Consider the following 27,861-nt stretch of genomic DNA (forward strand, 5'->3'; position numbering starts at 1 on the left):
AGGAATCTAAGCTGAGATACTGAAGGGTATAAATTCTGCCACAATTCCTGGATAGCACCTTACTGGGCAAGTAGTGGCGGTGAAATCAATGCAGCTACTTGTGGAGTAGGTCACTACTCATTGTGCATAATGATGGTAGAACCTGGCCTTTAGTGTGTTTCACAGGGATATAAGTAGGACTACTGAGATCAAATTAAGAAAGGGAATTTAGGCCGAATATCAAGAAAGCCTTTTATTTATTAATTGTTAGCTATTATAGCATGAGGTTGCAAATTAGACTGCCATGGGAAATGATAAAGAGCCCAACTCATACTGGACAGACCACAAAAAAATGTACTGCACCAATATCAGAACTGAATGGGCCTGATTCTCCTTTCCTTTATATAGATGTCAGTTTAGAGTAACCGTATTGAAATTACAGGTTTCAGAGTAGCAGCCGTGTTAGTCTGTATTCACAAAAAGAAAAAGAGTACTTGTGGCACCTTAGAGACTAACAAATTTATTTGAGCATAAGCTTTCGTGAGCTACAGATGAAGTGAGCTGTAGCTCACGAAAGCTTATGCTCAAATAAATTTGTTAGTCTCAAAGGTGCCGCAAGTCCTCCTTTTCTTCCTACTGAAATTATTAGACTTGCACCAGTGTAAAACTTGTGGAAGACCAGCATCAACCCCAAAGATTCTGTCTCCTTTTCTCCCCACTTCTGTCACCTTCTTCCATCATCTCTTCCTCCCTCTTCTTCCTCTTTCCAACCTTCATCCTCTCCCCGTTTTCCTTAACAGAGCTGGTTAAAATGCCTTTGGACACTTCCAATTTATTTTTTATTAGTTTGCCTCTTGCTTCCAGTTGCTGGAGTTAGCATGCACCTTCATGCACAAAAATCGTGCTGGAATGGCACTTCCACCGGGTCAGAGCAGGACTGTCGAAGTAGCTCACTCTGCACAGAAACATACAGGCAGACATCTGCCAATGCACATTACACCAGACCCAAATGCATAAAAAAGAGGAAGATGTAAAATTAAAAACCTGAGCAGAGATCAAGCATCTCAGGTTGTTTTCAGATGGGTTGGCACACTTCCATGACAAATTTGCCACAAGAATAACTTCTTTCAGCACTGTTTTGGCATAGAACCTGCCATTATGCTTTATTAGTAGTTGTATTTTGGTAGCACCTAGAGGCTCCACTGGGCTAGGGGCTGTATAAACACATAATGAGAGATCTTCCATTCTCACATCTGCCTGCTGCAGGATTCTTAGGCTTTTCTCCAAAGCACGTAGTACCAGCCACTGTCAAAAACAGGGTTCTGGACTAGGGTCTGCTCCAATCTGGCAATTCCTATGTCCCTAAATTCAAAGACCTCACAGTCTAAATCAGGGATCTCAAACTCAAATCACCACAAGGGCCACATGAGGACTAGTACATTGGCCCGACGGCTGCATCACTGACACCTTTTCATATAAAGGTACAAAAGCCCCTCCCCACTGCCCCCACTCCACCCCTTCCATGAGTCCCCACTCCTGCCCCACCTCTTCCCACCCCTTCCCTGCCCCTATTCCAACCCCTTCCCAAATCCCTTTCCCTGCTCTGCCTCTTCTCTGCCTCCTCCCCCTTTCTCCTGGAAAGCGCTAAGCGCCGCACACTCAGGGGAGAGGGGCGAGGTGGGCAGGGAGCTTGGCAGCCACACGAAATAACTCCATGGGCCGTATGCAGCCCGCAGGCCGCATGTTTGAGACCCCTGGTCTAAATGCACAATGGGTGGGATGGCAAACAGGCCATACAAAGGTAAAGAGACTTGCTTAAGGTCATACAGAATTTCAGTGGCAGCTCTGAGATTAGAACTGAGGACATCCACTGGATCCATCCCACGTGCTCATGTTACTCTGTGAATGCAACAAGCATTTAAATATGGGGTATCTGTGTCTGCTCCCCAGAATCACTTTGAAAGTTTGTAATACTAAGTTCATTCTCTCTCTCTCTCTCTCGTCCTGGGGAATCTTATTTTGAATTTCACAAGAGGGTCTCCTTGAAATTCTTTGAAAACAATTTGGAAGGCTCCCAAGTTATAATTAGATCATCCATCGTGGCAGGCTCTGATATAAGAGCCGCTAAATCAGATTATGACATATAAATTGAATAATCTTCTGTGGATCTCCTTACTTGATCAGAACTTTGAAGAAGCAAATACAGAATACCTGGTTTAAGTGCAACAGGCAGATTTAAAACTCCGATCAGAATGGCAAGCCTTTAAATGATAAATTAATCACATATAACCCAAATACAGAGAAATGAAGGTGGGAGAGGAGGAGGAAAATATGAAGAGTTGGAATTTGTTTGGCAGTGTTTGAAAATCTATTGTGGGGTTTGGAAATCCATTTCTCAAGCTGAAACCTATTGAATTTTTTAAAGTCAAATTCAATGTTTAAAAATAATGACTTCTAAATGAACATATTGTGGTTCAAATTTATTAGCAGCTTTTCTAGATCAGAGGCAAGAGATGTAAGAAATGCAAATGAGTACATCCTAGTTGTAAATCAGCAACAATGATCATGGTAATTCACTAAAAAATGCCATAAATGAAGCCTGAGTATTTATTCTGCTCCAGATTCCCTGCCTCTACCAGCTGGAATACTCCTGCAGCATCCCATTCAGTAGGGGACACTAGGTTCTTTTCCAAATCATCATGTCCCAGATTGCCCCAAGGCCTCTTGGGAAGTCTATTTGTATGCACCTTGTAATAGTGGGGTCTTGGCAGCTTTTGTAACAACACATATGCAAAAAGGATTCCTATGAACCCTTGGGGTAAACTATTTGCACCCACAGAGAAATATTAAACATCTTGGGTGACATTTTCCAAAGTATTTGTGTTGGCCTAACTCGGCTCCCACTGAAGCTAACGGGAATTAGGGAGAAGCCATTCCACACATTCTCAGAAAATAAGGACTCTGACATTTACTTTTATGCCATTCTGGTTCTCTCCACCTTCTCTTCACTTGGAAGGGTTATGGTCTAGGAGACAGGGCACTGTGTTGGGAGTCAAGAGATCTAACCTCTGCCACCAACCAGCTCAGTGGTCTTAGGCATCTTACTTCACCTCTCTGTGCCTCAGTTACTCTGTTCGTAGAAGGGGATAATGATACATACCCTCCTTTATAGAGTGTGCTGAGATCTCTGGATGAAAATTGCTGCCTACAAGGTAAGCATTACTATTTGAGGCAGAATAAACCTCTCACTATGCTACATCAGTAATCACCAGTTACTAAACTACCTCGAATTGTGAGGTCACCGAATCCTTTGTGTTCCTAGACTGGATATCAATAAATGTGATTACTCTCTCAATGAGCACAAAGCCAAAAAGAAAAATCAGGAAGTACAACACAAATCTCGAGTCATTGCCCACAGAGAGAGAGTGGAGATCTTCAAAGTGCAAAAACCCAAACAATGATTCTCTTGGGGGAAAAAATGAATAAATTAAAACTCCCCAAAGCTGACAGGCTTAGAAATAACGATTCGAGTTTGCTCTTATTTAAAAACTGGCTTCCTGCTGCTTTCACTGCAATCCCCGCTTTGACTTTCAGCAACATTTACAATTAAATATACATAAGTGCTTTCAAAGAGCCATTAATTTGAAGGTCATTAACAGTGCAAAATATATTTCCTTTATTTATAAAAGCCACATAATATGCTATTAATCTGTCCTCTCGCCGTATTTCTAATGCTGTTATTGTCTCTAATATGAGAGCGATTGACTTTGCCTTGGCTTCCAGCTACACTGCAACCCATTTTAATTACTGCTATCAGAAAGCTGGCTGTCTAATACTCATGCACCCTGACTTTCCACAGATGGCATTTTATAAAGAGAGTGGTGAATTCCAGAGGAAAAGGAAAATCTGAGTTTGACTTTGTTGGGCACCAATGAAATAGACTCATACTTCAAGGCCAGGACGGGACCAACATAATCATCTAGGCTGAGCATCACGGCACAGGCCAGAGAACGTCACCCAGTGTTTCTCCATGAAGCCCATTCCTGTGCATGTTTGTTTTAGGACATTTGGTCTTGTGTCAAAGATCTCCATCATGCAAGAGCATCTTCCACTCCAGAGGCTGCAGGTTTCAGATGATACAGTCTCAACAATGAGTGTGGTGTAGTGCATTTCTCATACACAAACTGGCTCCCCGCCCCCATATTCCTGCTGTTGTCTCTGTCACAGCAATCTGAGCTTTCCACACCTCCAATTGCTTCTTGAGCGGGCTTTATACTGCTCAGCAGAATTGTAAACAGCCATTTAACAAACACCACACCATCTGTCTACAGCTGTAAGGGAGATTTAAGCACCTCTCAAAGCCACTAACAGCACGTTTTGCACGCCTACCCCCACCCAGTCACAAAGCTACCTGCTTGGGGACCCCAGGAAGCCTTCAGTCACTGAATACCTTCTTCATATCCTAGACCCGGCCTCTCATGGCCTCCCTCCTTCAGCTCTGCCCCGTCTCCCCTCCCCACAGCTGTTTGCGTTACTAGATAAATTACTTGAAGTACAGTCTGTCCGCAGTTCCCAGCAAATCCACTACATGCACAAAAAAAAAAAAAAGTGATGATGACTAGGCTGAGATTTTGTGGTTGCCATAGAAATGTAGAAATGAAACTGACAATTGAAAAGCATTTCACAGAGTAAAAGGACATGATTTGAGAGTGCGAGAGAACAAGATAGATTCATTCAAAGAAAATAAAGAGTGAGGCAAGATAGACAAATGGATTGATCAGTAGATAGACATAAGAAATAAACAGAGAGCGTGAAAGATAGACTCACTGCCAGAGAAAAGCCAGCCTGTGAAATGGACAGACTTGGCGGCATGGAGAACAGAGAGGGAAAGGAATTAAACAGTGATGCAATCAGACAGCAAGACTCAGAATTAGGGATGTAATACGTGCTGGGCTTAACAAGTCGCAAGTAGGAAGGGAGAATTCATAGGGAGGGCCTGAATAGGACTGGTCTGCTGTCTCAACCTGGTTCGCAGCCCCAGGGTCCAGTTCTATGCCCCCTCCATCTTTCCAGGCACCACCCTCCCTCCACCTCCATCTCTCCAAGTCCATTCCTGAGGACGGTGGGAGCTGCAATGGGTGGTCAGCACCTCTCGGGGCTTGTAGTGGGACATATACAAAAAATCTGATGGCAGAACTGCCAAAGTCTTGTGTGCTTGAGTGAAAATGGAAGTACACTGGTGCCCTCTTACAATTGCCATGCTGCCCTCTCGCAAAGCTGCCTAGCCTCACAAGAGAGAACAAAAAAGATGGTGATTGTTAAACTGGCTGTCAAAAAGCACATCCCTCAGCGTTACTGGAGGCATCTGCCATTTTAAAAGAAATTGTTTGGGATGGCAAGGACCATAATCAAATGTTGCATCTGGGCAAAGAGAGACCAATATGGACTGAAGAGACAGCTTGGCAGACTCGTAGTGAGCCTGGTGACAAACAACTCAGAATTTATTTGAGCTAGGTACAGACACATCCAACTTCAGATCTTCCTCTGCCTGTGAGAGGTGATGATGTTACCTGTTGCCATTTCCAAGGGTGTCAGGTGGGCAGAGCCTTCCTTCCAGAGGCATCAGAAATGGAACAAGAAAAGATCATAAGCCAGACTGTGGTGCCCACTCTGGCTGCAGCCCCTGCCCTGGAATGAAATAGGAGAGGTGCTATCTCTTAGCTGGCAGGAAGAAGAGATGTCCACATTTGCCTTAGTGTGACTCCGGGAAAGCCCTGATGGCTGAACAAAGTGCAAAAGCAGCAGCATGAAGGGGCCAGCAAAATGATCCAACAAAAATCAGGACAATTTGGTTCATTTGGATACATTTATACATTTATAAATGGATACATTTATCTTCTCCTACACTAGAATCCACAGGTCCAGGAAAGAAATGGATAGGTTGCCATGCCCACCTGGAAGTCCCACAGGCTACCTGGCTGAAGGCTTTTATACCCAACGCTCTCCTTGTAAAAGGCTCAGTGCTGCACCACAGCTTCTAAAGACTCCTCTTTGACAAAGAGATGCCTTGGACAATCTGAGTGCAGGATAGGGTTACCAATCCTCCAGGATTGTCCGGGAGTCTCCAGGAAATTAAAGATCAATCTCCAATTAAAGATTATGTCAGGTGATAAAACCTCCAGGAACACATCCACCAAATTGGCACCCTAGTGCAGGGATGGAACCTCCTTCCTTAAAATAGGACAAATGCACAGGCAGGAACAAAACTGTCCTATTCCCACACACCAGAATGCACTGGGTCAGAGCAGACACCGCTGGGGCCATACAAGGCCACAAGGGAGAGCAGAATAACTTGAATAAATAGAGGAACTGTGGAAAGGAAGTATCTGCAGGGTCCATCCCCTTTTGTTTCCCTACAGCCTGGAGAAGGGAGGTTGGCCATGCTGGAAGCTTCCCACACCATGGGCTCTAGCAGCCTCTCTGAGGCAGTTTGTGGAGCTGGTGGTAGCAGATTTCCAGCAAGCCCAGAAAGCTACGCTCTCCACTCCCCAGAGGAGAGCTGTTGCTTGGCTGCTTCAAAGCAGATGGATGCATTACTCCTTTGCTGCTGGGGCCAGTAAGAGGCCTCCGTAGTCCTTCCTGCTCTTGCTGGAGAGCAATAATGTTGGTGGGCTGTGTGATGGGGCCTGTGCACCCCCGCCCTGATGGGGAAGAGGTAGAGAAGCCTGTGTGGATGGTGGGAAGGAGGCCTTTAAAAAAGGAAGAAGCTGCTGTCAGCAAAGCAAGGAAGGACTATGGAGCTGAACTAGCTGGAGGGGCTCCTGCAGCAGGGGGGAACTCCCTTATTGGAGACCCCCAGCCCTACGAGACATGTAGTGAACTCCCAGCTGAGCCTGATTTAGCTCCCCGGCCAGAAGGACTCCTGTAAAGTCACTCTGCAGGCACCCGCAAAGTAAGAGGGTATCGCTGGCTGTTTCTCTTTTGAGTTGGCTCCAGGAAGGGTTTATTCTCAGTCACACTTGTTTTCCTTTTTGGTCCCCCACTGGGAAAGATCTATAAGCAGCCCAGAAAGGACAGAGCCAACTGCCAGGACGAAGAGATGGGGACCAGAGTTGGGTCCACCCAGTGTTAGCTTTGACTCCGGCCAGGTGGGAGAAACATCTAAGAGGGACTTGTTTACAGGCAGGTCTTAGCTGTTCTTCCCATCCTCCCTGGATCCTCTGTTGCCAGAGGATGGCATGGAAAGAAGCAGGTGGACTGTAAAGCTGCAAATGACTAGGCATTGCAGTGAGGACAGGTTTAGGGCTAATCCTCTCGTGGAGGTGGATTACCAGGAGTGCTGGGAGAGCTCTCTCCCTGTGCTTGTGCGTGACCACACTCGCACTTCAAAGCGCTGCCGCGGCAACGCTTTGAAGTTTCTAGTGTAGCCATGCCCTGAGACTGTTCAGTGAGGAGACTATGCTTTCCAGAGGGAGCAGCACTGAGCTGCCTTTGGCAGGTAGAGAGAAAACACAGGGAGCCATGGTTCAGCTTTGTGACCGTTTCAGGCACCATGAGTGCAAAATGGATGTGGCTATCCAGAAGCTGCTTTTCTAGAGTGATGTATTCCTGTGTATGGGAAACAGGGCCTTAGAATGGAGGCCTGGAAATCTTGAAAAGGAAAAGGAGTACTTGTGGCACCTTAGAGACTAACAAATTTATTAGAGCATAAGCTTTCGTGAGCTACAGCTCACTTACGCTCTAATAAATTTGTTAGTCGCTAAGGTGCCACAAGTACTCCTTTTCTTTTTGCGAATACAGACTAACACGGCTGCTACTCTGAAACCTGTCATGGGGAAATAGTTTTACTTTGTGTAATGACTCATCCATTCCCAGTCTCTATTCAAGCCTAAGTTAATTGTATCCAGTTTGCAAATTAATTCCAATTCAGCAGTCTCTCCTTGGAATCTGTTTTTGAAGCTTTTTTGTTGAAGGATAGCCACTCTTAGGTCTGTAATCGAGTGACCAGAGAGATTGAAGTGTTCTCCAACTGGTTTTTGAATGTTATAATTCTTATTCAGGGGACACCATCATAGGGCCTAATCACATCAGCCACACTATCAGAGGCTCGTTCACCTGCGCATCTACCAATGTGGTGTATGCCATCATGTGCCAGCAATGCCCCTCTGCCATGTACATTGGTCAAACTGGACAGTCTCTACGTAAAAGAATGAATGGACACAAATCAGATGTCAAGAATTATAATGCATCCGATGAAGTGAGCTGTAGCTCACAAAAGCTTATGCTCTAATAAATTTGTTAGTCTCTAAGGTGCCACAAGTACTCCTTTTCTTTTTGCGAATACAGACTAACACGGCTGCTACTCTGAAACATTCCATTTCTTGTGAACCTGGGCATGAGCTGTTGGTTAAGACAATGGGGGAGAAAGACCCTTTGAGACAGAAAACTGGGAGGAAGAATAAGGAAATTAAATGTGGGGGCAATGTTATAATCTGAAATTCTTCTTAGAAGGGAGTGGCCAAATTTGAGGATGATTCATAGTGAATGTTGCCTTTCCGCTGTTTAGATTTTATGTGGTCAGTCAACAGTCATGCTGGCTCAACTTGGGAGGTAGAAGAGTTCTCAGTTAACACATTCTCTGTTCCACCCAAGAAAAGTTCCATCCAACTGGTCCTAACTGGGTTTTATTCATGAAAGTACAGCCTGGCCAAGTCAATACTGCTGGGAAGTCAGCACAGTGCCCAGCCTGGCGTTTCAGATAATCTGGGAGGTCATGTCTTTTGAAGGTGATGCTTCTAGAGATAATTTAAAATCATACAATAGTGCTCCTTGCACAGCTGGTCAATCTTATCTTTGCAAAGGTCCCTCGGAGACATTGCTACTCACATCCTCAGTCACCTTTTACCTCTGATCTCTATCTAATGAATCATGTGGGGCCTGCTCTTTGAAAAACAGACACAAGACAGAAGATGGGCAGGTCACACTTCACTTGGAGAGACAGCTTCATATTAATGCAGAGGGATGCGAAGAATGTAGTTATGATTTCATGTATGTAGCCAGAAATGTAGCGTCACATCTATTGCCACGCACCTAGGTGCCTTATGTTTAGAAAACAATAACAACATCCCAAGCTTCTATCTTTAAGGCCTACAGCAAATTTTCCCTTTCACTCCTTTCCATAAGATCTCCACTTCTTCAACATTAAGCTAAAGCAAACCTTGTACAAAGCTTTAACTCAACAGGCAGGTCTTACATTGTGCCTAGCAGCTCATTAAACTCAGCCTCCTGGAAGGAGCTATTTCCAGGGACGTGGGCCCTGCGCTGAGAATGCTCTGCTATCAGTGGTGGAGAGTGTAACCCTAAGGGGTCAAAGGTGAGAGCAACTCAAGAGAGAAGAACTCTTGCAAGGAGAAACCAGGGGAAGGAATAAAGCCTCTCAGTCACTCTGGAGTTTGAACAACCCAGTGTAGGACTTTTTTTTCTTGAGAGGGAGAGAGAGTGTGTCTGAGAGAGAGAGAGACTGAGGAGTTTAAGGGAAATGTTCCACCAGATTTGCAAACAGGCTATTACATTTTATTCATCTTTACAGCTGGACATAAATGCTAATTATTTCTTGCTGGAAAGTATTGGGGGGCAGGGAATCCTGTGGAAATGTTCTGGTTTTTAAAACCAGAAACCAAAGCCAGAAACTTTGGGAGGGAGAGGGTCTTTTTTTTCAGTTTTCTATTGAAAAATCAGAACATTTCTATCACCACTAAAATTTTTCATGAAAATTTCCAACTGTACGAACAAATGTTTTGAAGGAGAAATTTTGACCAGCTCCACTCATTTTACCATAAATCCCCTAATCATTCATTTGGAGAAAGCAGCTTTTAAATACACATAGGAGCAACATTTTGAGTCATTTGCCATGGAATGCACCAACATTATTTAGGTCTGGGAAGACTCCTGCTTTGGTGCTTCTCTCCCACTAAAATGAGGGACCAAAGCCTGCCCACAGAAAGTTAGAGAAACAGGTTCTGGGCAAAAAGAAAAGGAGTACTGGTGGCACCTTAGAGACTAACAAATTTATTAGAGCATAAGCTTTCGTGAGCTACAGCTCACTTCAATCGGATGCATTTTCCACCAAATGCATCCGATGAAGTGAGCTGTAGCTCACGAAAGCTTATGCTCTAATAAATTTGTTAGTCTCTAAGGTGCCACCAGTACTCCTTTTCTTTTTGCGAATACAGACTAACACGGCTGCTACTCTGAAAGGTTCTGGGCAAGCATTGATCACTCTATTGATGGGATCGTGGGCTATTAGAAGGATCTATTATCCTGGCTGCTGATGTAACTTTAACCTCACAGGGTACCAAGTCTTAAAGATGACTTGCAACAGACTAACCAAGAGGGAGATATTTAGAGAGCTGCTGGTAGAAGTCCCAATCTGAGAATTTTAAAATACTTATGCTCTGACATGGAGAGGCATCGCTGAGTCCCCACTAGCATCTGCAAAATCACAAAACAGCAGAACTGCTTCAGGTGGTGGATAGCCTGATTAATCCCAGCTGCCTCCACTTAGAAACATAGTCCAGTTTTTCGCTTTTGTGAGGAGTTTGCTTGTTCCACTGCAATACAAATGGCTGCAATTCAGACAGCATTTGCAGCATCTGTCAGTTTAGGTCAATGTCCTGAGTGCACCAGCACAGAGGTTTGAGGTTTAGCCAGTGTTGCTCAAGTTCCAGAAATGTTGGGGATGCTTTGGGCCACTGCCTGTGTATCAGAGCCATATCCCTGCTGGCTGGTAAAGACTGGTGATGACACAGTAGCAACCATCAATGCTGAGGGTAGGACCCCAGGTATTCCCAAGGAGGTCTCTACTTAAGTTATCATCTTGCTAATGACCACCGGACCACCTGTAAACTGGTACCAGATCTCCAGTATTTGAGCGAAAGACTATGGAGAAGGTCAGTCATGAATATTTTCAGTCTTCAGATCACTTTGACCCTAGTCATTCTGGGTTTTGACCTCGGTGTGGGAGAGAAACTGCACTGCTTTTGTTGGTGGATGATCTCCTCCTGAGTAATGATGAAGACAATGTGTCCATGTGAATTTTATTATACCTCTCAGTGGCTTTTCAGACAGCTGCTCATGAGAGGCTGTTAACTGGATGAAGATTCTTAGCAGGAGAAGAATCATTTGTAGCAGTTTTGCACTTTTTAACGCAGAAGAACCTTGAAGATAATTATGAGCAGTTGTTTATCCACCTTAACTGTCTCTCATACTGAGCATAACCATGTTCTGCTCTGTCCTCACTATTGTCCACTGTGTGTACAAGGCCACCAGGAGGGTTAAGAAGAAGTCCTGGCCCACAGCGTCTGCAGTATTCAGATTATACCCAGCTCTATGTCTCCATTATAGCTGATACTTTTGGTGCAGTGAAATGATGACCCAGTCTTTGCAGGAGATTGGGATTTGGATGAGGACTTGATGACTGAGGCTCAGTCCAGAAAAAGACAGAGGGGGCAGCATCCAGAAGAATTGGCAAGAATTATATCAGCACCCCCACTAATTGGTGGTGTGCAGTCATCACTTTGCAACCGCATTTGTGACTCGGAGATCTCGTTAGACTCAAGGCTACTTCTGGATGCTCTAGTAGCAGCTGTGCCTAGGAGCAGGTTTACTATTTGTCCTTGCAAGGTAAGTGCACACTTTTTGTTCAGATGTGGCCCTTGCTGTGCTGATCCATACCTCTGTCACCTCAAGATTCGAATACTGCAATGTGCTGTCCTGGGTGGGGGATGTACCTTGAGGCCACTCAGAAGATAAAACTCATCCAGAACATAACATCACTCCTATTAAGTGGAGTTTTTTGTTGGGAGCGTGTAGCAGGTGCACCACAGGCTGCTGGGTGGAGTTTAGACTGTTGGTTTTGCCCGTTAGAGGCCTAAGAAGTTTGGAAGCTGGTTGCCTCTTTCATGATGCTGCCGCACAACAGCTGACATCAGTGGATGAGCTCAAGCAGCAGCTCCCTCCATATGGAAAAGAGGAAGGCATTCTCTGAGAGAGCCCCTCAGTCACTGTTCCCTCTAAGCTGTGCACGTTTGCGCGCGCACACAGATCCTAAACCTCGCGCACATGGCGAAACACTGTGAGCACAAAAATTTGCACAGAAGAAATTTTTTGCGCACATGGCCTGTCAAAAATTAGAGGGAACAATGCCCTCAACTGGGGCATGCTACCTGCCTTGGACCTGCTGGGATCAGATCTGTTCACTTTCTGGACACACCACAAAGCCTGCCTTTCTTCTCAGGCTTCTGGGGAGAGGATGGGGGAGAATTGGATGGGGTTAATTACTGGCATAGTATCATGGTATGTAGTTTCAGATGCAGGTCTGATCAGGATTATGCAGGACATTGCAGTGGGTTTAAACAGTCTCCTGTGACTTTCTCAGTACTGTAAATTCCCAGCATTGGAAAAGGGCAGCCAGAGCTTTGATGGGTGCTTCTATTAGCTGCTCTTATACAAAGCTATTGTGACATGGCAAGGCCAGATGGCTATGGAAGAGTAGTGGGAGACAGATATATTAGCTCCAGGCTAAACAAATTCTTGGTACCAGGATAAGTGAAATGGCAGCTGCTCCAGGTCAATTAAGACACCTGGGGCCAATTAAAAACTTTCCAGAAAGCAGGGAGAAGGCTAGATTGATTGGGACACCTGAAGCCAATCAGGGGCTGGCTGAAACTAGTTAAAAGCCTCCTAGTTAGTCAGGTGGGAGGGCACGTCAGGAGCTGTGGGAAGAAGTTGCGCTGTTGGAGAGGCTGAGTAGTACACACCATATCAGGCACAAGGAAGGAGGCCCTGAGGTAAGGGTGAAGTGGAGCTTATGGAAGTGAGGGCTGCTGTGGGGGAAGTAGCCCAGGAAATTGTACATGTCATGTTTCTAAAAGGTCAGCTACCATAGCTGATACTATTAGGGTCCCTGGGCTGGAGCCTGGAGTAGAGGGTGGGCCCTAGTTCCCCCCCCCCCACCATTGCCCCTGATTAATTACTGAGACTGGGAGACAACAGAGACTGTGCAAAGAAGGATAACGTCTCCTCACCTCCCTCGCAGGCTTGTGATGAAAATGGCTCAGTAGACTGTGACCCTTGTCTCTAGAGAAAGAAGAGTTATTTGGAGGGTCACAGTGAGCCTCTGAGGCTAGCGAAATCTGCCAGGAAATGCAGGACCCACGGAGGCAAGGACAGAGCTTTGTCACAACTGGTGTTAGAAGTGGGATTTTGTTCACAGCGTGGCGGAAGAAAGAGGTTTTAAAAAAAAAGTGCACTGGGGGTTTGGATTTTTTTTTGTTTTCGTTTTTGTTTGTTTTCTTTGTACCACAATGGAGGAGGTGGTAAGAGCTCTGGTACAAGCCACAGCAGCCCAGCAGGAGGCCACCAGGGTTCAGGCAATGGCACAACAGGCGTCTATGTGGCTACAGCAGGAAACCAATCAATTATTGATGAGCCAGGCGACCCAAGATCATGCTCTCTTGAGAGAGGTGGTGGACCAGCTGAAGATCCTCACCACCCAGGCCCAGGGGTCCGACGGGACGCAAACCCTGAGGGCCACTGGTTGTCTGCCAAAGATGATGTCAAGAGATGATGTAGAGGCATATCTCCTCTCATTTGAAAGGACTGCTCAGCATGAGGCATGGCCCCAGGAGCAGTGGGCCAGCATCCTCACCCCTTTTTTTGTGTGGAGAGGCCCAGAAGGCCTACTTTGATTTTTCTGAGTAGCAGCCGTGTTAGTCTGTATTCGCAAAAAGAAAAGGAGTACCGGTGGCACCTTAGAGACTAACAAATTTATTAGAGCATAAGCTTTCGTGAGCTACAGCTCACTTCATCGGATGCATCCGATGAAGTGAGCTGTAGCTCACGAAAGCTTATGCTCTAATAAATTTGTTAGTCTCTAAGGTGCCACCGGTACTCCTTTTCTTTTTGATTTTTCTGCCACAGATATCACTGACTATACCCATCTGAAGGCAGAGATCCTAGCACGAGCAGGGGTAACGGCAACAGTAAGGGCCCAGAGATTCCATGAATGGAAATACCAGGAGTACATGAAGATACCTGGTGCTACTGCACCTCTTGTCCGGAGTGTCAGTCACATAGCCCTCACCTGCACTTGCAGGCTCCTTTGGTACCTCTTCCAATAATAGAGGTTCCTTTTGCACAGATAGCCGTGGATCTGGTAGGGCCCCTAGAGAAGACAACTCAGGGCCACCAACATGTGCTTGTTGTACTGGACTATGCAACCCGGTACCCGGAAGTTGTTCCCCTGTGCAACACAGCTTCCAAGACAATAGCTAAGGAGCTAGTACAGATCTTTGCCCGGGTTGGGCTACCCAAGGAGATATTGACTGATCAAAGGACACCTTTCATGTCCAAGTTGATGAAAGATCTCTGTTCATTGCTCCATGTACAAGCCCTACGGACCTCTGTATACCACCCGCAAACAGATAGCCTTGTGGAAAGTTTAAATAGGACCCTCAAGGCCATGATCAGGAAAGTGGTGAGCCGGGATGGGAAAGACTGGGATACCCTATTGCCTTACCTCCTGTTCACCATCCAGGAGGTTCCACAAGCCTCCACGGGTTTCTCTCCATTCAAACTACTATATGGGTGCCACCCTCGGGGCATATTGGATATAGCCAGAGAAGCCTGCGGAAAGGAGTAAAATCCCGGAAGGAACATTGTTGAGCATGTACTGCAGATGAGAGATCGGATAGCCCGAGTTGCGCCCATTGTACGGGAACACTTGGAGAGAGCACAGGAGACCCAACGAACCCATTATAACCACCAAGCGAAGCTTCGATGGTTCCAACCGGGGATCAGTGATGGTACTGGTGCCCACAGCAGAAAGTAAACTGTTGGCCCAGTGGCAGGGACCCTACGAAATAATCGAAGCCGTGGGAGAGGTGAACTATAAGGTGCGGCAGCCAGGCCGCTGGAAATCGGAGCAAATTTACCACATCAATCTTCTAAAATCTTGGCACGAGATTAACTTACAGGAGGATAACTTACACGAGCAAGTAAGGATATCATCCGACTTGACACCGATCCAAAAGATTGAGGCAGCCAACATGGATTAATCGCAACAGATATGTGTTCTCTACAAAACTAGGGTGGACAACTGAGACCTATCACCATATCCGCACGATCCCCAGAGCCAAGGTAACATTGAGACCCTACCGAATCCCAGCAGCCAAAAGAGAGGAAATCAAGGCCAAAGTAAAGAAAATGTTAGAATTAGGGGTTACTGAAGCATCTTGCAGTCAGTGGTCCAGTCCAATTGTTCTAGTGCCTAAACCTGACGGTACCATGAGATTCTGTAATGACTTTTGCTGACTGAATGAAATATCCCAGTTTGATGCATACCCCATACCACGCATTGAAGAACTGATTGACCGACTGGGTAGTGCCCGATTCTTGACTACACTGGATCTGACAAAAGGGTACTGGCAGATTCCTCTGACCAAAGAAGCTAAAGAAAAGACAGCATCCTCCACCCCAGATGGGCTATTCCAGTACACCGTCCTCCCTTTTGGGCTACATGGGGCCCCAGCCACATTCCAGCACCTCATGGATAAGCTGCTGTGCCCCCATACTAGTTATGCAGCTGCATACCTAGATGATGTCATCATCCATATGCCAGACGGGGGAACCCACTTGGAGAAAGTTGAGGCAGTATTGTGCACCTTAAGGTGGGCTGGCCTCACTGCTAATCCCGCTAAATGCACCATAGGGCTAGCAGAGACTAGGTACCTAGGATATATTGTGGGAAGGGGCATAGTGAAGCCCGAAATGAATAAGCTAGAGGCAATTCAAAACTGGCCCCGGCCGACCCGAAAGAAGCAGGTCTGTGCGTTTCTAGGCATGGTAGGCTACTACCGACGGTTTATTCCCCACTTTGCCACTAGGGCAAGTCCCCTAATGGACCTGGTGAAGGCCCGAGGTCCAGACATGGTAAAGTGGACCGACGCAGCAGAGGGGGCATTTACAGACCTTTGGACGGCCCTCTGTAATGACCCCATACTCATAGCTCCGGACTTTAACAGGGAATTTATTTTACAAACAGACGCTTCCGAGGTGGGGTTGGGAGCAGTTCTGTCGCAAATGGTGGGAGAAGAGGAACACCCAATCCTCTACCTAAGCAGAAAGCTTCTCCCAAGAGAACAGAAATATGCACTAGTTGAGAGAGAATGCCTTGCTGTCAAATGGGCTATGGAGACACTGCATTATTACCTCTTAGGCTGGCAATCTTGTGATGGACCATGCACCGCTCCGGTGGATGCAGCGGAATAAGGAAAAGAATGCAAGGGTCACCAGGTGGTTCTTATCCCTCCAACCATTCCAGTTCCGCATACGGCACAGGGCTGGATGCCACCATAGCAACACTGATGGTCTGTCACGAGCATACTGCCTGGTGTCCCAAGTTGCCCAACTCTATGGTTTTGAGCAGAGGGGGGGTATATGTGACAGGGCACGGTCAGATGGCTATGGAAGAGTAGTGGGAGATAGATATATTAGCTCCAGGCTAAACAAATTCTTGGTACCAGGATAAGTGAAATGGCAGCTGCTCCAGGTCAATTAAGACACCCGGGGCCAATTAAGAACTTTCCAGAAGGCAGGGAGAACACTAGGTTGATTGGGACACCTGAAGCCAATCAGGGGCTGGCTGAAACTAGTTAAAAGCCTCCCAGTCAGTCAGGTGGGTGTACATGTCAGGAGCTGTGGGAGGAAGTTGCGCTGTTGGAGAGGCTGAGTAGTACACACCTTATCAGGCACAAGGAAGGAGGCCCTGAGGTTAGGGTGAAGTGAAGCTTGTGGAAGTGAGGGCTGCTGTGGGGGAAGTAGCCCAGGAAATTGTACATGTCATGTTTCTAAAAGGTCAGCTACCATAGCTGATACTATTAGGGTCCCTGGGCTGGAGCCCGGAGTAGAGGGTGGGCCCGAGCTCCCCCCCCACCTTTGCCCCTGATTAATCACTGAGACTGGGAGACAACAGAGACTGTGCAAGGAAGGATAACTTCTCCTCACCTCCCTCGCTGGCTTGTGATGAAAATGGCTCAGTAGACTGTGACCCTTGTCTCTAGAGAAAGAAGGGTTATTTGGAGGGTCACAGTGAGCCTCTGAGGCTAGTGAAATCCGCCAGGAAACACGGGACCCACGGAGGCAAGGACAGAGCTTTGTCACACTATATAAATGTAGCATTGTTCTCAGACGAACTATCCCACTCTCCACAAATGGCAGGACTGAAGCTCCTTGTGACCAGATATGCTTATTTCCCATGCTTACATCTGCAATTTAACACTTTCCTATTGTGGAAATCAGGAACATTGCCCATGCCTACTCCCTGGTCTACGCAAGTTGGAAGAGACAGAGAGGGACCAGGGTCCATTCCATTGGAAAAAGAAGGGAACAAAATTCTAAGTCATCATATCTAGCACTTTTCATCAGTCTATATCAAAGTGCTTTAAAAAGTAGGTCAGTGTCATTATCCCCATTGTTCAGATGGGGAAACTGAGGCACAGAGGGGGGAAGTGACGTGTCCAGGGTCACCTGGCAGGCCAGTGGCAGATCCAGGAATAGCATCTATGTCTCCTGAGTCCCAATACAGAGCTGTAGCCACTAGGCCAGAGAGTTAACTTAAACAATTGGATGATGGTTAATGGACCCTAGGAAAGATACATGGGTAACCAATCTTTACAGCTGGGAATCTATGGCCCCAGTGCAAGCCGCTGGGTGCACAGCACTTTGAAAAATCACCTAAATTTATGTAGGTGATTTAAGAAATCTCAGTTAGGAGATATTTTGGAAGAGCTTGACCCTTGTTTTCCTTTATGTTTTTATTGCTTTTAGCACGCTGCCAGTGCTCAGTAAGTGGTCAAGACCAGTAACACAGGTTTTGCCTGCAGTGACAGAGAATATGAGAGGTGGGAGGGGAACAAAGGTGGGGAAATAATCAGGTAGAGTTAAACAGCATAGTGTAGCTTCCTAGAATAACTAAATTACTTTGGAAGCTGAAGGGCCAATTTTATTCTCAGCCAGATGGGTACAAAGCCCATGGACTTCAATGGGCAGAACTGGACCTATTGATTTCACATTAAGAAGGGTTGTAGTTCAGTTCTGTTCCTGCACTGCATATAAACCACAGACACTATACAAAGCAAGGCTAAAGGGTTAACTTCCGATCAAGAGCATTCCCACCCTGTATAATAAGCATCAAAAGGGTAGTCATAAATGTAGTGTTTTTTATTTAGTCTGTCTCATTGTCATGCTGCTTTATACCTTTAGTTTTCTTCTACTAAAAGAGAAATAATAAAAACACAAAGGATCCCTTATCAATTGTGAATAGAAATGTAGTGACACAGTGTATTAGTATGCAGAATGCTTTTTTCATATGCATGTTGTATTTGGTGTGACAACATGCTTGAATACAGATTTTGGAGGCGAGTATTCCAAACGGTATTAAAGATTGGCTATCAGACAGGCCTTGGAATAGTCCCTTCTGCTGTCAGACAAGGGGAGTTTTTCTTTGCCTGTTTCTCTGGGGGAAAACTCTATGAGTTGAAACAAGATCATTTTTGCATTTGTTAGTATCTATTCCTCATTCAAGCTTTGTGACATTTTCCTAACTCAAGCAAAAACTGCCGATGTAAAGAATATACAGGTACCAGGGACCACTTTCCCACTGAAATCTGCAGGGAGGCCTACAACTCCTTTGTCTTTGCCCTTGCATGTTGAGTATCCTGTTCTCCCCTCTGCACAACTCTTTAGGAAGTTATAGATGTCAGCTCTCCCATCTCACAACTCTGAGCGGCCACAGCCCTCCCAATCCAGGAAGAGGTGTTCTTGGATATAGGAAGCTACCCACAATCCCATCTTGCAACAGTAGGATAGTAACTAAGGATAACTCCCACTACTCCTGCATTCAGCTCTGGAGGAAAGGGACAAACCAGAAGGCCATGTGTCCTAATGATAGTGCAAATACTTCTGATGTGTCTCTAGGTCCCATCACCCAGCGTGCTGGTGTGAACAGGAATATACTTGTCTCACTGTTTCAGGATACTGGGCAGCCAACCTCATGCCCCATAGAAAACCTTTCAAGGGATAGGGGGGTGCAGTGATCACAGGAGATGGCCCATCTGAAACTGCAACATGGGGCAAGAAGACATCTGGTGCCCCTGAAAAAAGCACAGAGGAGAATTACAGGCCACCAGGCAGAATGACTTTTGCTTAGAATATATGTCCAGTGATAGAACTACCTTTATTTCACCTCCAATATTACACCCAGACTGAAGGTCAGCTCCAGCGGCGTATGACTGTATAAGTGCATCTATGCAATATGTGGAAGAGAGTAGAGCTGTAAAATTTCCAGAAATTTTGAAGGTAGGGAACAAACACATTTGTTTCTGCTCTTTTTCCTCCAGAAAAAACCCCCAGAAATTTGTGGAAAATTGAAATATTTGCAGTAGTTACATGCTTATCAAAATGAAACTTTATTTGCTTCTTTAAGAATGAGTAATGTAATGTGTATAATTTAGTTAGCACATAAAAAGTACTGTTGGTATCTTTATGAGCTAAGTATAAATTCTTTAGTTTTGATTCAGAGAATAATGACAAATATACCTAGTATTAGGGAGGGAGCTGCAACTGTACGCTAAGGTACTTAGGTGTATTTTTTTGCCTGTGGCAAATAAGAAAAACAATAAAAAGTTGAAAATAGAAAACATTAATACTATTATAAACATAGTGGGAGGTTATATCCTTTGAGCTCAGACATAGTACATATATAGACCTAACCTGACATTATCATGCAGGAACAGAAGAAACTCATGTTTCTAGAGAAAAAGCTTGGAAAATGAATATCCCTATAATGTAATTAACAGAGCAGAATATTAAGGACCAACAGTAAATTCAGGTACATATCAAACTTTCTGGTGGCAGAGTTACTATACTCTTTAACAGTTATTATCATTATATATACAGTAAGTGCTGTAATTGTAGACAAACCTAGCCATCCTATGAACCAGTATAACTTAAACAGTTACTAATGTATTCTTGGAAATGCTAGCACAGCTCAAGTTTTTCCTTCTTTCCTCCTTCTTTCACTGTTCATTCTGAGAGAAAATATTTCATATAATAGTTTCTTTTAAATATTTCCACAAATGGTTAATTTTTCCGTACTGGGTCTCAGAAAAAAATGGAAAAAAATCTGTTTTTTCCAAAAGTTTCTGTTTTTTTCCCTAGACCATCACATCTCTGCATGGTCACAATGATGGATGCGAACTAGTGAGCCACCAAATCATAGATGTAAGATGCTGATCCACTGAAATTCCTTAAGGAGATTAATCTTAGGCACTCATATGCCAAGCTTGGCAGCAACTCAGCTAATTCTGGTCGGAAGCTAGGCAGGCTCCTTCAGCCGACTGATCAGATCCCTGTGTTTGGAACAGCGGGCCACAAAATCTATTCCCTATGCCATGAGTACACTTTGTTGACAACTGTGATTTCTGTAAATATGTGGTGATAGAGCATGATAACTCACACAGAATGAGCTAAGTAAAATCCTTACTAAGAGTTCATTCTTTTTATAAACTCTTTACATATTCCAGCGAGAGGCTAAACTGTCCACTCTTGCAATGTTTTATCTAAACACTGACATGCTTCTAGTAATTTTAACTAGACAGATTAGCAAATTAGCAAAGAGACTGACAGATGAACAACAGATCAAACACTGGAAAACATTCAGTGGAAGATGCCTCAGTGAAGTGAGCAAAGAGATACAATAGGGAAGGATGGATGGACACAGAGGCACGCAAAACATATGGACCTACCTCTGAAGCCATGAAACCTAAGTCAGTAATTTAATAGCAAAATCCTTAGGTCCACACGATGGGAAAAAAAGTTCTCCATAGCCATCTTCTGCAGATCATGGAGATGCTGGAGGACTAACCAGTCTATTTTCCAGAGTGTCTCTCTCTGTCTTCTTTTCCTGTTGCCTCTGCAGTCAACAATCCCGTAACAAACACTGTGCATCTCATAATAATCCCATATGAAACCCATGCAGTATCCAACCTGACTGTTCCTTTGCTTCTTCCTCCAGGTTTGCAAAACATTGAGAGTTGGGTTTGCTTTATTTTTCTCTTATTTCTCATTAAACATTCCAGGTACAACTGATCCAGACAGAAAGCAAAGCCAATCACTTCTCCCTTCCCCCACACCACCAGTTCCGCTGAATGTTATGAATTTACTATCCATTCTACTTGGGTTGGTTTGTTTTCTCTGTTATGGAGAAGTAGTGAATCCACAGTAAGTTGACAAAGTACACATACAAATGCGCGTGCGCGCACACGGGAACATCTTTTTCTTTTTCCATTATGGTTTTTTTTTCCTTTTTGCAAAAAAATGCAAGCAAAAGAAAAACAAGGTTTTCTATTGAAGGTACATCTCTTCTTCAATATGAAGACATTAACTGGATTGATTTGGATCCCCCATGCAGTGGTCAGTGAAGTCCTTTGGTACTTGACAGAACAACATCTTGATATTACAGTAGGTAGCTGTGGAGACTTTTGAAGACACTTCCACGTAGATCATGAATAGAGAATGGGGTGTGGGAGAGAGGTCAGGAAGGGGAGCAAAAGAAGAAAAGAAAAGGAATGTCGTTGCTGAAGATGGTTTCTCTGGGTTGGAAACTCAATTCTTGCACCTCTCCCCACCCCACTGGCCCCTTGTTTCATATCAGTTTTGACTACTGCTCACTGGTGGTGGGATTGGAGTCTATTTTTTTCCCAACACACATTGGTTTGTCTTCATTGTCTTTTAAATATATGATTTGTATATATTTATATTTATTTATATGCTGTTTCCCCTGGCATTAGTAAGTGTGCTTCTGTTAGCGAGAAACGGAAGCTGCCGGTTAGAAACAAGTCCCATGTGTTCTTTGTCTGCAGCTGCTACAGTTCTTAGACGATAATTCAACTTTTCCACATTTTTCACTGCTTTGTCAGTCTGTTCCTCCCGTCCCACCTCTGACCCTTCATTGTTTCCCCTCCCTTTCCCATCTCCATAAAATGAGAGATGTCATGCCATCGAGGTTGGAGACTGACTCATCTGTACTCTCATAGACTGGACACTATTCAGAATCTTCTTCTGGTGTCCGGCCAAAGTCACCCCTATTCTCAGGAGATCTCTGTAAAAAAAACAACAGGTAGTTCAGTTTAGATGTCTTCATTTTACACTCTTTAATATGTTTCATGGTTTTCGTCCCAGAAACACCTCATTTTGTTCTTTAGTGTCACTGATGAGATAGAAGAGAACAGCAAAATAAAAGGTGTCCCATCTCTGAATCTAAAACAATGGACCTGTATTTGCAGACTCATAAGCAATCATGTATTGGACAGACCAAAAACCAACCTGAATATTTGCCCCAAACTCAAACCAAACCTATCTGAAGTTCAAAAAAGTTGGTTGATTTGAGGTTATTTATTTTTTCCATTCCCTGGTGTTTTTTTTCCTGGAAGAGAAAATAGTAAACTACTATGAGAAAGGCAATTCTCATATTACTTCTGACCCTGTCTTGACCAAGAAGCACTGGCAATCTCCAGAGAAAGTCAGTCTTTAGGAGCCAGATCTTCCTCCCACAAAGGCAATGGAAGTCTTTTTAATGACTTCAGTGGGAGCTGGGTAAGAGTTTAGGTGAGTACACTGTATGCACCACTTACTCTGAGGTCATCTGGGCAACAAGCTGGAGGGAGGTGAAGCCAGCAGTCAGGAAGTTGTCTCTGTACTGGCTCATTTTAATGGCGCTTAACCAATCTTCTACTGAGGTAAAGGCAGTGAAATCTGGGATGGAGCGGTCTAACAGTGGCTGAGAAGGCCTGAAACACAATGGAAAGGAGCCTAGGTCAAGCTGGACTGGAAACCCAAGCCGACAGATGGTGTAGATCAAAAACAAAGGTGAAACCAGCCAGCTAGTAGGTAGAAATGGGGTTATGCTGGGTTGCCAGCACTTTATAAGATTCATAGCAAACAATAACCTACTGTATAATCAGTGAAGCATTGCCAGTCAGTGGCTGAGATGTACATTTATTTTGTGCTTATTAAAAATACACCTATCCCAGCCCCCCACATGACTAAAATCCATCTATTTTGGATTGATGCCAAACATCTTAAATCTCTCCAACATTTCCTGAATTCTCAGTCTCCCATCATACCTTCCCCTCCCCCTTGCTGCTACCCCAAAATACCCGGGAACACAAAGAGACTTTGAATCTGAGCTGAAAGGCACTATAGATAGTGTCCTACTTACTGTGGCTATTGGATTGTACAATATGTTCAGGATAGGTGGACTGCTAACAACACAACTCTTTCTAAGTGTGGTCTGGACAGGTCCTCTACAGGCAGTTTGGAAGGCCAAGGTCGTTATATGGAGTTAAAAGTGGTCCTGGAGATGGTAACTTGTGACAGAGGCAGGATTTGTGAAGGTTTGTGGCACATCGGCACAAAAGTCTGTTTTCATGAGGTAATGGAACACAGCCTCTTCAGCAAGTCACTATACCATCCTATCCTATCCAATCCTATCCTATCCATACTACCCCTGCGTACTGCAAACTCAGTGTTCACTAACATCTGCATAACCATTTGATTCTACCAGGGCTATTTGATTCTATCTTGCTCATGTCTTTTATTATTCACTGTTCAGGATTATTTTCATGAACAGACATTACATATCTGAAAGTTTGGAGAATTCCTTGTACGCCACAACTACTTGCATGGGTATTTGGTGCATGGGCACTATTCATTATTTGTCTTTCGTTATTCTCCTGTTTAACAAGTTTCAGTATCCAATTAAAGGGTAGAAACAATACCATGTGACTTTCACCATCAATCACATGCCACGAATAACCAATAGCAAAGAGGCCACCCATGAACAACAACTGCTCATTGCGGTATTTGGCTAATGGCTGTTTATAGTGAATTCATCTGCACACATCTTGATTGGATATGAATGATTTGTCAACAAAAAAGAAAAGCAAAATTAATTGGATAATTGATTGCCTATCACCCACTCAGCTAGCTCTATGACCCTACATTCATGGCTTGGAACATTAAATGATGAGTTTGCAAAACCTAACCATTGACTCTCCCAGAACTTCCCACTGCACATATAGTATCAGGGCACTTTGAGACTCACACAGCGGTGATGGTAGCTACAGTTTTGAGGCTTGCCGGGTTGCGGATCATTTTATCTAGGGTGTTGACTATCTCAGTGAAGCGAGGGCGGGTGTTGCGGTCTTTCTGCCAGCAGTCTAGCATGAGCTGGTGCAGCGCAGCTGGGCAGTCCATAGGAGGGGGAAGACGGTAATCTTGCTCAATTGCATTGATTACCTGCAGGGAGAAGGAGCATGAAACCAGCAGGTAAATAGAGGAACAAAGCTCATAAGAGTCATCCAAGTTCAAAAATCAAACCCAACCCAAAACTCCATCAAAGCAACACCCACTCTGGAAAAAAATCAACCTTTCACTGGCCAAAACGTTCACGCTAAAGGCAAGAGTTCCCAAATTCACTGGGTCAGATTCACTGCTGGTGTAAATGGCTGTATCTCCACTGACTTCAGTGATGTGTCAGAGGCTTTACAAGAGTGATGATCTGAACCAATACAAGAGCAAAGAGCTATGTGTTCTAAAAGCCAGGTTTCCAGGGAAAGATGGCCTCTGCAGTACATCGGTGCACCTGTGACAGTAATGAACACAGCTGCCTGCACTAGCACAAATACAGGCATCTAAGCACTGAAGGGAACCTAGGAGAGTAATCACTTCACCACCACTGCCCTCTACTCTCTCTGAGGTAGAATTCTTGCCACAAACTACGGTGTTCTACCCGTTAATGATGTGGATGTGGGAAAGCGGTGTGGAACCAAGGCACTCAGAGGTTAATTTGAGCTCTGATGAGTCAAGGGTATTGTAGTCCCTCACTGTGGAGAGCTGCCACTCTCATTATCTCTGCCGATCAAACTGGAGTACAGTAGCTGAACTACCAAGTCTCTCTCCCTGGCTTACAAACCCTCTGAACATTTTCAAAGGACTTCCGGCTTCCTGAAGTCCAATTATCAGCCTACTCGTTTTTCTTCCCAATTTCCTATCTTAAAACCTTTCATTTATCGCCTTTTTCATCTTGAAAACCAACCACTGCTGCACAGGTTGAGAGGCTGGGGCTGGAGTAGCTGAGAGCTAACACTTCACAGCGAGAGCTTCTGCACTACTTTCTGCAGTGACTTCTGGAGAGGGACTGCTGCCAAATCTAAAGTGATATTTGTAGTGTGTGCATCCAGGTGAGCTCCCCATATACTCAGGACTAAGGGCCTGCTCATGGCCTTGTGTCACCAAAAGATCCAGAGAGGGATGGAGCCAGGTCCTTCTCTTCCCAAATATATAGGGAGGGAATGAAAAACAAGCCCCTCACCCCTGTTCTCTGGCTGCCATACAGTGAGAGGGAGAAGAGTCTCTTATTCCCCATCATCTGGCACCCCCAAATGGAAAGGCTGGGACGTGTGGGGGGAGTAGAACAGTATCAAGCTGGGGGGCCAGAATGGAGGGGCCATGGCCCCACCACTTTTTACAACTGTAAGGATGAACAATGGGGAGAGGGGTCTTGGGGGGAAGAGGCTGTGCGAGGGTGGGGGCTCAGGGAGAAGAGGGAATGTGGGGGTGAGGCCTTGGGAGGAAAGAATGGCCCAGGGGTGGGGCCACAGTTCGGGCACTGGTGCTCCTCCCTGTTAGGAAGCTTCCACTGCCCCATTTCATCCCCTCAACCCATATTTTCTCCTCATCATCCCCTTTCTCAGGCTTAACATACACTATGTTGCAAGGAGACAGATACTGTTAAAACTCACTGTGGTGAGGAACGGACTGGGGCAGGCTGGTTGCTGGCTAGCAGCCATGATAACTGTGTTTGAGCTGCCTGCCCTGACTTCCTTATTTGCAATAATGAAATCCCATTGCAGGGCACTGACAGAGCTTGGAGGCCCCTCTGAACTTCCTCTCTGCCCATTCTTTCTCTCTTCACACAGCCTCCTGTACCCCCTGCTTTCCTTCACACAGCCTGTTGGGTCGGGGCACTCAGCACTGAGGCTGAAGAGGGGCAGCAGGCCAGTGCTGGGAGGAATAGCCTGTTCTCTTCATGCCCCTTGTGTCTCTCCGGAATCTCAGTGGAAGCAGAAGTCTTTGATATCACAAGGGGGTTCTGCTAACCAGCTCAAATTTCAAAGAAGTTTAGACACACACTCCCCCATCTGTGTGAACCACCCCAGGAGGCCCTGGAAACCAAGAGACTCCTAGTTTTTCATGATATGCAGCTATCCTATTCCCATGGTGACTTCTGTTGGAACAGTCTTGGAGTGCAGTGGCTGTCAGCATTCTTATACCTTTCTTTGCAGTGATTCCTGCTGGGAGAGGCTGGGCGGGGTGGGGAGTAGAATAGCATCACCTGGTTCTTCCCCTTGGAGACTGATCACACACAGAGATAGTGCCCAGAACACTCACATCTTGGTTGGACATGTCCCAGTACGGCCTCTCTCCGAAGGACATCACTTCCCACATGACAATGCCGTAACTCCAGACATCACTGGCGGAGGTGAACTTGCGGTAGGCGATGGCCTCAGGGGCTGTCCACCTCACCGGGATCTTCCCACCCTGGAGAAGAAGGACAAGCAGTTCAACTGTATGGCCTGGACTGTCTATCACTCCTTGGGACAAAATTACTTAGGAATTACCCAGACTTATCGCCAGCCTTTTCCCTCAGTTTACTAAGCAACTGTTCACATCTCAAGGTGCTACACAATAATGAAATGTACAGAACAGAAGAGGAATCAAAATATCTACAACACAAACAAGCTGCCCAACCAGGTGTACTGAGAATTAAAAATTCTGCATTCAAAACAGATCAACGAAAATCATAACCCCATGTCACTGCTATTGACCCTTTACCCCTGCCCATAAGTCAAAAGCTCGAGACAACAGATGAGCTTTGTAACGTGTCCACACAGCTAAAATATCCAGCCTCTGGTGGACCTGAGCAGGAAAAACATTCGAGAGTAGAGGGGCTTTTCACCTGCCACCAGCTCCCTCTCATATAGAGCAAGGAAACCACAGCTTAGGAGCCTCCACTTGCTGCAGCTGTGGAAGTAGGGCAACAGGGAGAGAGGCAGTCTCTGAAATAACTCTGTCCCAAACCACTGAGGACATTATAGGTCAAACCCAATGCTCCTAAATGGGAGCCATGGCAAGCCTTGAAGCACTGCTGTAATGCGCTCGCCGCACGACATCCTGCTCTGTAAGCTCGCCACACCATTGAGCACCAACCTCAGCTTCCAAATGGACCCAAAATGGACGCCTATTACATTACATTACCTTGAATTAAGAGCTCAAGGGCACTGCACATAGCATCTTACCTACTATCTAGTAGAGCTAGCATTGGGGTGGGAGACTACCTGGACCTAAGTTTAGATGATAAAAGCACAGATGGAGCACCTCCCCCTTTCCCTAATGCTGATGAATATACCCAGCTGAAGAGACCTTCAACAGCAATGGTCCAGAAGCAACACCCAGCCAGGTCTCAGCTATGCAAAGCTGGTACCTCCTCCTTCATTAAATAATGGCTAGCTACCTATCTTGCATTCAGCAACACAAAACAGATTGCCATTTACTGATACCCTAAGTTTCACTACAAGGCAAAGCCCTGATCACGATGACATTAATCTACATGCCTGAACCCCAGCAACCAATTCCACGTCCTGGATCTGTCTATAGCCAGTGGTGAGCTGGAACAAGTTCACACTGATTTGCGGCAACCAG

At 45.3% G+C, this 27,861-nt stretch overlaps 1 protein-coding gene across 5 annotated transcripts in view; it reads right to left on the bottom strand.

The window, feature by feature from the left end:
- Nucleotides 1-27,861, bottom strand: part of EPHB1 (EPH receptor B1) — a 386,433-nt gene that overhangs the window by 14,299 nt on the left and 344,273 nt on the right. For 4 of the 5 annotated variants that reach the window (XM_038415984.2, XM_043492655.1, XM_043492656.1 and 1 more), the window contains 4 exons: nt 26,551-26,700; nt 24,203-24,396; nt 22,731-22,886; nt 20,844-22,198 (listed from right to left, as the gene is read on the bottom strand). In XM_038415984.2, coding sequence (XP_038271912.1) covers nt 22,090-22,198; nt 22,731-22,886; nt 24,203-24,396; nt 26,551-26,700 — 609 coding nt within the window. In that variant the 3' untranslated portion in view covers nt 20,844-22,089. Of the gene's footprint in view, nt 1-19,282; nt 19,343-20,843; nt 22,199-22,730; nt 22,887-24,202; nt 24,397-26,550; nt 26,701-27,861 lie in introns of all 5 variants that reach the window. The other variant, XM_043492653.1, reaches the window with a different exon arrangement.

This window comes from Dermochelys coriacea, chromosome 9, assembly GCF_009764565.3.
Source record: "Dermochelys coriacea isolate rDerCor1 chromosome 9, rDerCor1.pri.v4, whole genome shotgun sequence".
Taxonomy (NCBI): Eukaryota; Metazoa; Chordata; order Testudines; family Dermochelyidae; genus Dermochelys; species Dermochelys coriacea.